Source organism: Perca flavescens, chromosome 8 (genome assembly GCF_004354835.1).
Source record: "Perca flavescens isolate YP-PL-M2 chromosome 8, PFLA_1.0, whole genome shotgun sequence".
Taxonomy (NCBI): Eukaryota; Metazoa; Chordata; class Actinopteri; order Perciformes; family Percidae; genus Perca; species Perca flavescens.
Genome location: NC_041338.1, coordinates 2,201,520 through 2,214,303, shown reverse-complemented (window position 1 = coordinate 2,214,303; position 12,784 = coordinate 2,201,520). Strand labels below are relative to the sequence as shown.

Here is a 12,784-nt window from a genome sequence, read left to right as displayed (position 1 = left end):
CCTTCTTTAAATCCACTTTATCGAGTTAATAAATTATATGTACAGTTGGGCTGTCTTCGACTTGATAAAAACTTGATTTTGTCAACTAATTAATTAGTTGATTTAATCACTGGTGAAATATCAGCTCTGTAAAACTGAATCATGCAAAAGCACCACTTTAGATCTTGTGTTTACCAGAGATGTGCTCACAATTTTCTTGGAAATAAATCATTCAGCATGAAAAAGCATAAAAAATGACTAATCGACTGAAGAAATCTTAGTCGTCTAAGAATAAGACCACTTTATTGAGTTAATAAATTATGTATGTATGTGCAGTCATGTTATTACTCTATGTATTGATCCTGGTCCCATTCTATACTGTTCTTTGACATACAAGCTATTTACTTTTTTTCCCAAAAACAATTCTGTCCACTTGATCCCGGAAATATCTTGAAAACCAACAATGTACCCTGAGACACTCCCCCACCCCAGAATTAGAAGATTATGTCACGTTCACACACACACACACCCCGCCACCGGACATATTAATAGCATTCAACTGTTAACAGTATGGCGTATGGAAAGACTGCGAGCAGTAGAAATACTACAGTAGTAGTACTAGTGAAGTCACTGTGCTTTGGGGGGGGGTGCGGTGTATAAGAGTACAAAATGCATTTTTTGAATCAAGTTAAAAAGGGGTGTTAAGTTACTCTTCCAACACTGTGTCATCTGGTTCACAGGTAAAACATGGCCTGCTTATGTAACAGTTAGAGGACGTTGTGTTATAGATGGCAAGATGCATTGGACAGTATATTGGCAGAGACACGAGGCAAACAAGCTCCTCAAAGGTCAGCCAGAAACACACAGAGAGAGGAACACTTTAATGTAACCTCAGGAGATACTGAAACACTATTTTATTTAATTTGTTTAAAATCTGCAGGAAAATCTGCGTGAAAATCTGTGCAAACCTGGGCCTGCAGATTCCGTGTGGCCCTGGTTATTAGTAATAACATGTAAGGCCATTTAAAGCTGTAGTTGTATAGAAAACAAGATGACTTGACCTCTATTGTGTCTCTTATGCACATGGGACACAACAGAAATAAACACACACAGCTGTGGGCGAGTAGCTGCTCACCACAACAGGGCTCAAATCAGACCACAATAATACCATTCTGATAGTAGACATAAGGTCAGCCACACTCACACAGATGTGGGCCAGAGGCTGAGCTCCCAGAGGAAATGAGACATGCAGCAGCTACTGTCACTTTGTGGTAGCAGGGATGGAGGAGAGCATATGGCATGGAGACAGACAGGGAACAGGATGGGAGAAACAGGCAGGAGAGGGAGCTGGCAGGACACTGTGGAAACTCTGAGCAACAACAGGTGTTTCTGTTATTTCTCTAACCTGAGATCTACACACACACTCAGGATTTATGGAAACATGTCAAAGCAGTGTCAGAAGCGCAATAAGTCATCATGTCATGAGTATGGCTGCAACTAACGATTCATAGTTTAATACTCAATTCCAATTGGTCAATTCCAACATGGGTCCCCATTGGGCCAAGGACCGGCGCCGGGCCGCAAAGCATTTGCTACCAGGCCGCGAGCAAACGATATGGTTTGGCAAGAATAAAAAATGTAAATATAAAATGTTATAACATTGAATTTGCCTCGGTCTGTTTGTGCTGGACATTTCCCCACCCATGTACCGCACCCAAGACATGTTGGTTAGTTATTATATTTTTAAACTAAAAAGAAGTAGACCAAGAACAGAACCCTGTGAAACTCCACTTTTAAGTCTTTCAAAAAGATGATAATTATCATTAATAATAAAAACACATTGCTTACCGCTGTTAAGTTTTAGTAGAAAATTGTTCTGCAAATAATGCACACGCATTGGAATAAACTCACTGTGTCATATACAATCTACTGTACATAGCATAATAGAGTCAACTAGAGCTAAGCTCAAAGCGCATCTCCAGGTGGTGGGTCAAACTAGTGAACAGACAATTTAGTTTGCTTGCTGCCTTTCAGGGAGTAGGAGCTTATGTGTGTGTGTGTGTGTGTGTGTTGCCTGCTCCATTATCACCACTGCCAGTGTTTTAAAGAGAAGCTCCAACGTTTCACAAAGCCATCCCAAATCGTCTTTCACGGCCTTCACAGGGGATAAAGCATCAGGGCAGCACAGAGCCACTCAGAGGCCAATGTCCACACAAAACTTAATTTCTTATCTTTTATCTAATTGATCCATTCAGCTATGCACCATTTGCCAGGCAGCTAGAAGCGGCAGAAAAGACCTAAAACCAATGATCTTTACTGTTGTTTCAGGAAAATCACTGAAAGAGAAAAGTCAGGTTTGTTGTGTCAACATCTATAGGTTTCAGTTGTAGATTTAATTAAAATGCCTTTCTCCTATGTACAGTATATGTTCTAAAGTTATTCAGCACACCACATGGCCTGATGCATTTAGTCACAGGCTCACGCTGTATGCAGTATACACTATATTTATAGTTAACACAGTCCAGCTTCAAAACAGTCCTAGGAGGGAAATGTTGACCTCTAACCTCCTGGCTTGCTGTCATCCTTGTAGAGCTGCAAAGATAAGTCGATTAATCGGCCAAGGCGGTTGATATAGTGCAACTGCAGGCTATCAGTAAGCTAACGATACGCTGTGTCTTTAGCAGCATGCTACGAGCCGGTAAGCCACACTGTTGTTGTTTTTTCGGAAGTGAGCAAGTAAGCGGGGGTTAAGAAAGAAAAAAATACTTGAAGAACCGCAGATCCTGCTTGTGATTTTAATCAATTTTCGATTTAGAGTTGAAATTGTGACAGCCCTATTTACCCCTATGTAACCTTTACAGAAATCCTGACACCCCTACTGAAGTATTTTTTATTTGTGTTCATAGTGTGGGAGGAACCTGGAGCACCCCACTAGAAGGAAACTAGAAGCAGCACCAGGTCCGGGTTTGGACCTGGACCTGCTCCCTGTGAGGCTGCTGCTACATGCTATCGATCTTGATGTAGCTGTTGTTTTCTGTGTAAAAAATAGGCGGAGTTTTGTGAACTTGTCTCTGCTTCTCCTGCTTGACCAGCGTCTCTGCATTGAACTTGTCGGGGCGTTTCATCTCGAGTTTCAGGGACTGGGTTTTGGATTGGAGGGCCTCGTTCTCCCTGGTCCTCAGCTGCAGCAGAACTTGGAGCGCGTCCACCTGATCGTGGAGCTGGTCCTCACTCTGAGCGCTCAGCAGCTTGTGCTGCATAAATGAGCTTTTTTCAACTCGCAGCTTGCTGCTCAGCTCCAGGATCTGCTGAAGCAGAGCTGCATTTTGCTGACACAGCAACTCTTTCTGAAGCGCGATACTCTCACACTTTGCCTTTGCGGTGTCGAGTCGACTGTTCAGCAACTCAGTTTCACCGTCGTGGAGCTTCTGTTTCAGGTGGAACACTTTGTCCCACTCTTCTCTCATTTTCTGTACCAGCTCTTTGTGAATAAGGCTTTCCTGCCCCATCTCCGAGGCCTTCAGCTGCTCCTGCACTCGCAGAGATTTGACTTCTTGGAGGTTTCCTCTGTGCTCCTGACTTTCTCGTGGCAGGGCATCATATTTCTGACATATGGCCTCCATCTCAGCCTTAACTGCGTTGTAGTTTTCAGTCAAGGTTCTGAGTTCTGTGGCAAGCTCTTGAACGTCCGCTTCGCTGAGCCTCTTTTTAAGCTTGATGGTTTCTTCGTATGCGTCCATCACTTTCAGCATAACCTCCTCCTGCACCTTCATTGTCTGACACAGGGCAGCGTTTTCCCGCTTCAACTTCTCTTTCTGCTTTTTCTCTGTCAAATGCATGATGTCCAAGTACTGGACTGTAGGTTTCAGGGTCTCAGCTTTGCTCCCGTGCGGTTGCTGTTTTGAGTGGATCAAGTTGTCACCGTCTTCTCTCTTGGAGGTCTCCACACACTCCTGGACACACAAGCTATGCTCAGATTGGAGCTTTGCATTGAGCTCCTGAATGTTTGGTCTCAGTGCGTCAATCTGTTGCCTCATGGCCTCTTTTTCTGCCTTTAGTTCGTTACATTTTTGCTCAAAGACTTTTAATTCTTTGACGGTTTCTTTAAGCTTGTGAATGTTTTGCTGCTGGGATGAAATCTGTCGGCTCATGGCCTCGTTTTCTTCCATCAGTACATTAAACTCGCCATTCAATGAGTTTCCGTCTTGCAGCTTTGCGTTGAGTTCCTGAATCCGAGCTTGAAGGGCTTCTATTTGTTGAGTCATGGCCTTCCTGTCTGCCTTGTTTCTCTTCTTCTGGTTCTCTATTTGTTGGAGCAGTGTCTGGTGTTCATGGAGTAGGACCTCGTTAGCGCGGTTTTCAGTAATGTTCTGCGTCTCCTGACTCATCTCTGCTGTCCGAACACCCATCAGTACCAACACTTAGATGCGTTGTGAAAACCTGTAGTTTTAAATTGTTATAGTAGTTACAGTGTAGCAGTTGTAACTGTAGTCAATACGTACACGGGGCTTCCTTGTTGAGATTTTCTGATCAAATCAGATTATATTTTTAGCATGTTTGCTATGTAAACAGAACGCCGCATCAGATGTAACCTGTCTTTTGTGATTTCATAATGTCAGCAGGGTGAGAATTCCAGAACTTCTAGAAGATTCTTGATTGCCCCGTTTTTGGGGAAGTAATGTTTGGCGGTACATGGGGTATTTATCATGGCTGTGTTTACTACTGTTGCCAGGCAGCCTGCTTCCCTTTGTTTCCCCTCCCTACTTCTTCTCTACTACTTCTTGCTGATTCGCAGATTATTTTGTACCCCTCTGGAATTTCGGGGGAATACTGCAACAATCAATGCCTTAAGCATGAACGTCTTCGTGCACGCTCATATCTTGTGCGCCATCGACAGAGGCCCGCGCCACGGTGTTGCGCGCGAGTACATAAACAAAGCTTTAGCCTGTTCAGCTAGACGGTTACAGAAACAAGACCCAGGAAAAGAGACTAGCTATTGAAACAAGGTGCAGGGCCTAAAGCAGGGGAAATTCCACCATATACACCTCCCTGCTCCCACCTCTCAAACACACACACACACACACACACACACACACACACACACACACACACACACACACACGCAAGCAAGCAAGCAAGCAGTTACCATATGCCTCAGCAGTGTGATTGAATGGCGCTACACACACTCAATCTGCATAATCACAACAAAGCAGGCGTTTTGTGTGTGTGTGCAGAGAAAGCAGTACATCAGTCAAAGCTAACACTCCAACACATTCATGCGCATACACACACACACACTCTTCTTTTTAAAAGGTGGGGGGGTGCGGTAACTTCAGAGGGTTTTTTTCCACAGAGGAGGGGGAGGGGTGCGAGGCTGCAGAGGGGGAGTCAGATTTCTTTAAAAAAGACTTGAAAACACAGATCTAGACAGAGAGACGGGGGAGAGAGAGAGAGAGAGAGAGAGAGAGAGAGAGAGAGAGAGCATTCCTCCAGTGTTCTTGGAGAAAGTCTTCGGTCTGGCTCAGGCATTTATCATTCTCTCTCTTCTATCTTTCAAAAGGTAAAATGCTGGGCGCTGTTCAGTTTTCATCTGTTTGGCAGGCTCGCTTCACATTCACTCGCGCACACACACACACACACACACACACACACACACACACACACACCACTAATACAGTACATAATATATATTAAAAATATTGCCATTCATACTATCAACTCAAAATGTTAAATTTACTAAAATGTAAGACTAAGAAAAGTACCCGTTCCTGGACCCATCAAAAGCACCTTTGCATAAATCGATCATCAAACTGTTTCTCAATTATCAAATGAGTTGCCGGTTAATTTAAAAGTTGACAACTAATCGATTGTAGTGATTGTAATTACTATTGATAGAAAGAATGGACAACACGACAAAAAGGAAACCCAACATGCAGTGAATCTACAGTTCTGTCACTACAAATGGAACATGGCTTCAAATTTTACAGTGGGCAGCCTTCATACATCTGTGCAACCACAAACCCTAAAAAAAGTCAGATTACACACACACACACACACACACACACACACACACACACGAGACAGAGGCAGACATACAATGGAAATGTCTTCACACCCAGCAGCAATTTCTTTTCAACAGGATAAAAACAAGGCTGAAACGTGAAAAAAAGCCCTTTGAGTTGGGTCCTTTCACCCTGACTGAGAGAGAGAGAGAGAGAGAGAGAGAGAGAGAGAGAGCACCCCTTTTCAATTCGTAAGCATCCAGCCAGAAAGCTCAGGCATTCACTATTTTGTTCTGGTGTTCCCTCTTCTTCTCTCTGCTGCTATGAAAATATGTTAACTCTAGTAAACTCGTCCAATTCTGCCGATGCCACAGCAACCACCAAATCACAGGGACGACAACGCTAACCAGACAAAACCAGAGACACATGCTGACGATAAAGAAATGGAAAGAAAAACCGAATAAAGACAAAAGAGTAGAAATATGCTGAAAGTGGGGGAAAAAATACAAATAGAGGGAAGAAAAGAGCAGAAGAGGGACATCCAGTTATTGTAATGTGTGGAAAAAAAGAGAGGCATAGGGTGTGATAGAGAATGGAGCACACCTGCTTTAAAAGGAGCTTTAGAAGTCTTGAGGAGAGGGGGAAGGGCAACGAGAACACCCCCCCACCCCCAGCCCTGCCTCACTTTGTTGTCCTCTGCTTCATATAGCTCTTTCACACCGCTGACCAGGGTTGGGCCAGGGATGTCTGATCAGGGTTCAACCCTTCTTTTGGACATTCAAGCCAAGCCAGCCAACTTGGGTATATCTCTGGTAGGGCTGAACCATTCATCGTTTTCAAATCGCAATTTGAAAGAATTCGTTTGGCTAATCGTGAAGCCCACAATTTAATATAATGTGAATATTTAGTTGAATGTTTGGGGTAACATTTTGTTTAACAAATGTCCTATTTTCAGTGGATTTTTCATTTCTGTTGTATGACTTTATTTAAAGGTCCCATGGCATGAAAATTTCACTTTATGAGTTTTTTTAACATTAATATGAGTTCCCCAAGCCTGCCTATGGTCCCCCAGTGGCTAGAAATGTTGATAGGTGTAAATCAAGCCCTGGGTATCCTGCTCTGCCTTTGAGAAAATGAAAGCTCAGATGGACCAATCAGGAATCTTCTCCTTATGGCTGTAATTCTGCACCAAGGCTGAATTTCGGGAAAGAGACTTCAGATACAGTATTAGGGGACCACTAAGGTCTATATAAAAGAGACTTCAGATACAGTATCAGAGGACCACTAAGGTCTATATAAAAGAGACTTTAGATACAGCATTAGGGGACCACTAAGGCCTATATAAAAGAGACTTCAGATACAGTATTAGGGACCACTAAGGCCTATATAAAAGAGACTTCAGATACAGGTCCACTATATAAAAAGAGACTTCAGATACAGTATTAGGGGACCACTAAGGCCTATATAAAAGAGACTTCAGATACAGTATCAGAGGACCACTAAGGTCTATATAAAAGAGACTTTAGATACAGTATTAGGGGACCACTAAGGTCTATATAAAAGAGACTTCAGATACAATATTAGGGGACCACTAAGGTCTATATAAAAGAAACTTCAGATACAGTATTAGGGGACCACTAAGGTCTATATAAAAGAGAATTCAGATACAGTATCAGAGGACCACTAAGGTCTATATAAAAGAGACTTCAGATACAGTATTAGGGGACCACTAAGGTCTATATAAAAGAGACTTCAGATACAGTATTAGGGGACCACTAAGGTCTATATAAAAGAGACTTCAGATACAGTATTAGGGGCCCACTAAGGTCTATATAAAAGAAACTTCAGATACAGTATTAGGGGACCACTAAGGCCTATATAAAAAGAGACTTCAGATACAGTATTAGGGGCCCACTAAGGTCTATATAAAAGAGACTTCAGATACAGTATTAGAGGACCACTAAGGTCTATATAAAAGAGACTTCAGATACAGTATTAGGGGACCACTAAGGCCTATATAAAAGAGACTTCAGATACAGTATTAGGGGACCACTAAGGTCTTAATAAAAGAGACTTCAGATACAGTATTAGGGGACCACTAAGGCCTATATAAAAGAGACTTCAGATACAGTATTAGGGGACCACTGAGGTCTATATAAAAGAGACTTCAGATACAGCATTAGGGGACCACTAAGGTCTATATAAAAGAGACTTCAGATACAGTATTAGGGGACCACTAAGGCCTATATAAAAGCATTCAAAGAGCACCATGTCAAGGGACCTTTAACATGATGGTAGAAGGTGTAATTGTTATAGCTTATTAAAAGAAAAACAGTTATTGCTGGCAGTTCATATCTATGTTCTCATCCTTGCTTAAGAATATAGAGCAGTTTTGTTGGTGTATTGTGTTATAATGCTCCAAGACAAGTTTTATCTATCACACAGTGAATATTGAACTTCAGGTAAACTTTAAAATCGTAAATGGAATCGTAATCGCAATATCTGGCAGAAAAATCACAATTAGTGTTTTTATTCCCAAATCGTTCAGCCCTAATCCCTGGTCATGACAAATCAGAAATGACCTGGGTCACAACCTGGGAGCAATTCATAACAATTACCTGAATTGCTAGAAATGGGCGGGGTTTTACACGTCATATTCAGTGAACAGCTAACTTGTCACATACTCCAGTCCAGCTGTACACCAGCAGAACTAATGTTGTGAGGCTACTTGAATCTGTCATTGTACAGTAGGAAGAGAGAAATAATGCTTACTTTGTGTTTGACTGACTGACAGCTGCACTAGGCACTTCATCCGCTTCATCCACCAATAGCTTTATTTGAATTATTATTTATTAGCACAAGCCTTTTTGACTGAAATCTGTGAGGCTAAAATGAGCCAAACAATACATACAAGCCCCGAACCATGACTAGTAGCGCGAACGGTTTAGATTTTTTTACATGAAGCGTTTCGTCCCTAGTGCAGTATACATGTCAGTGGACAAAATGTCCCAACAGGTCAGACTAGACCTGTACAGACCAAACCAAACCAGGCCAGATCCCACCAGACCAGTAGAGACCAGACAGAAGACAACAGTCTCACACAATGATGCGTAAGTCTGTCCAGCTATTGCATAACTCATACCACATTCCCTGGGATCCCAATTAAAACACACATGCATGCACACACAACTCATTTCTCCTCATTCCACCTCATCTTGTTCTGATTTTTATTTCCTTTCTTAGAGTTTCTGCAGGTTTCACCAAGTGATGTTTAAGACTTGTCAAGACCGTTTTAAGACCATTATGAATGAAATTTAAGACCTATATATCATGGTATCAATGAGCCCTAAATTCATTTTTTTCAAGTCAAGTATCATTAAACTTGCACTTCCACACATCTGAAGAATAAAATCTGTTTATGTCTGTGGTACAATCCGAAAGAGACTTGCGCCAATAACACAAACGCTTATTGGCTGCAATATAAGTTGCATGTTGGTCTCATTTGTAGTCGTAATACAGCAAATGTATATATGGACTAGCGAAAGAAAGAACTCAACACCACAGAATAAAAAAGAAAATAGCATCAGAGGAAGCGTTACATGGACGTAGGGAAATGTTTTAAATTATTTAAGACCTAGAACACAGTACTTCGGCAAATTTAAGACTTTTTAAGACCCCGCGGAAACCCTGCTAATAGATAGCGCTATTAGACATACCTCTATCTTGTCCGTTTTAGCATCTCCCCAGTATAGCTTTCCTGCGGCGTGATCTATAGCCAGTCCATTGGGCCAGCCCAGAGAGCTGTTGAGCAGAACCAGCCGCTCTGTTCCATCCAGGTTAGCCCGCTCGATCTTGGGATGCTCGCCCCAGTCGGTCCAGTACATGTAGCTGAAAGAGACAAGAAACAAGATGGAGTTTACTTTCAGTCACAGGGAAATCAAACACTTCACACATTCCCATCAGTTAGATTGGAGCAGTGGTTCCCAAAGTGGGGTCCGGGGGCCACCAGGGATCCTTGACGGGGTTCCAGGTGGTCCCCAGCTAAATGGGGAAACATTTATTTTCACTGTACGATAACTCTATCCATAAGTAACACAATGACAGAAAGAATGACATTTTTGGTCATGGGTTTCATACACTTTCTGTAATGAAACTTCTAAAAGCAAAAATCAGATGGGGGACCCTGGGATAAAATATTATCAAATGGGGGCCCGTGGTCCAATTTGTGTCAGTTTAGAGGTCCTTCATGTGAAAAAGTTTGGGAACCACTGAGTCTATCCATTTCATTTTTGGAAGATTTGTGGGTAAAACATCTGTTAATCATTTTATACTTTCTAAAGAAGAAAGGCCAGCCTTATTACCAGCAGAGTTTAATGCTGTGTATATTTTTGGAGTTGGACACACACACACACACACACACACATACCCATTAACTGGGTCCAGGACGATGGCTCTGGGTTCATCCAGGTTCTCAGAAATCAAAATTTTCCGAGAGGTTCCATTCAGCCTTGTGACCTGGAATACCACATTATACAATATTAAAATACAACATACTAACAGAACAACATTGTTTATACTCATCACATGTATTTCTTTCTTTGGTTGTCTTTTTTTTTAAACGTATTTTATATATATATATATATATATATATATATATATATATATATATATATGCAGTATATATAATTCCATATATCAGGTAATGTAAAGTTAACCAAACAGTGGTTTTCCATAAACAGCATTTTTAACCCAACCGTGAAGATATACCAGAGCTGCAGAGATGAATCAATTAATCAATTAGTTGTCAATTATTAAATTGTTCAACATCTATTTCAATAATCAATGAATCGGTTTAAGTCATTTTCTTTATGAAAAAAAGTAAAAATGATCCACATTTTTCACCATTTATTGACATTTTAGAGACCATACAACTCATCCATTCATCCAGAAAATAATCCACACATTAATGGACGAGGAAAATAATGGGTAGTTGCAGCCCTGAGATGTACCTCAATCCTGTCAGTGCCAGTGTCGGTCCAGTACAGGTTTCTGGCCACCCAGTCCACAGCAATGCCATCTGGGTGGTTGATCTCCGTGGTAACCAGCACCACGGCATTGCTGCCATCGATGTGGGACCGCCGGATGGCGCGAACCTCATCATCAGTCCAATAGACGTAACCCTCGACCGGGTCATAGTCTATAGCTATGGCATGGCGGATGTCATCAACCTGCATGAGCAGAGTAACAGGGATGAATACGTGTGCGTGTGTGTGTGTGTGTGTGTGTGTGTGTGTGTGTGTGTGTGTGTGTGTGTGTGTGTGTGTGTGTGTGTGTGTGTGTGTGTGTGTGTGTGTGTGTGTGTTAGAGCTGAGCGATATGGAGAAAATCAAATATCAAGATATTTTTTTACCAAACATACCAATATCGATATTGCGGCGATATTGTAGGGTTGACTATTGGTGCTTTCACAAAATATTTACACAATGAGATTTTTGATAAATAATCATCAGTAATGTGGATATATTGTGGGTAAAGGCAAATAACAGAACAGCTGGAACAGTCTGGTAAGTTCAGAAAATGACATCACTTTACTGTAATGCAGCCTTTAAAACCAGGAAAACACTTATACCATATTACGATATCACAATATCCAAAATCTAACACGATATCTAGCCTCCAGCTGTGTGTGTGTGTGTTTACCTGTAGTACTATGTCAGTGAAGTCCGGCAGGTCCAGTGAGATTCTCCTCAGGTCGGTCCGTCGAGCCAGCAGCAGAACCTGCTCTGCTCCTGAACAAACCAGACACGTTTTTATTATTTGTTGAGGCCCGACTGTATGTCTGTAGAATAGCATTTGCTTGAAACGTAACTTTTTATTTTTTATTTATACTTTATTGATCCCCAGGGGGGAAATTACAATTCTTTCACTCTGTTGTTAGAACACACTCCACACAGTCCTGAAGTACACACATGCTCAGGTCCTATACATGCACAAATGGAGAGATGTCAGAGTGAAGGGGCTGCTTTTGGTGCCTTGCTCAACCTTGGCAGTGCCCAGGAGGTGAACTGGCCTCTCTCCAGCTACCAGTCTACACTCCGTACTGAGGCTTGAACCAGCAACCCTCCGGTTCCCAACCCAACTCCCCATGGAGTTGGGTTGTAGAATGTGCCAATAAATTGCACGTAATGGAGCTACAGTGTGCAGACCTTTCTTTGTAATGCATGTTATAAAGTAGTCTCCAACTCCAAGGCCAGACACTGACAATGTCATCATAGTAGAGTATTTTCTCATACTTGATAAAGCAGTGTCTTTAAGTTAGAGTCTAAAGTCTGAATTTTAGGTGTGATGCTGACATTCACGTCGATGCTCAAATGACAAAGGCTGTCCAATCTTGTTCTCTCGAGGGGAGACACAAAATGCTTAAACCAAGATTTCACTGGGATTGAGCATTGTTGGAATGTAAGTACACAACTCAACAACATATTTAACACAGGTCCAGTCGTTTTTAGAAATATCACATATTATAACTTTAAAAGTATCAATAAAAGATGGCAAAATACTCCTAACAGTAAAAGTCATGCATTGTGAAATAATACTTAATTATTTATAATAATACTTTAGTCCGGTGGTTCCCAGCCTTGGGGTTAGGCTCCCTCTAAAGGGTCACCAGATGAATGGGAGGGGTCAGAGATGATTAATGGGAGAGAAAAAGAAGAAAGTTCTGCATATCTGCTGTTCACTCAGTATCATTATAAACTTGACAAAGAGCAGACATTTTTCCACCCACTGGGAAACTTGCACAT

General features: G+C 41.7%; 1 protein-coding gene across 1 annotated transcript in view; it reads right to left on the bottom strand.

The window, feature by feature from the left end:
* lrp5 (low density lipoprotein receptor-related protein 5) overlaps nucleotides 1-12,784 on the bottom strand; it is a 73,784-nt gene that overhangs the window by 24,334 nt on the left and 36,666 nt on the right. The window contains 4 exon segments of the mRNA XM_028584913.1: nucleotides 9,698-9,869; nucleotides 10,408-10,496; nucleotides 10,991-11,209; nucleotides 11,682-11,770. Coding sequence (XP_028440714.1) covers nucleotides 9,698-9,869; nucleotides 10,408-10,496; nucleotides 10,991-11,209; nucleotides 11,682-11,770 — 569 coding nt within the window.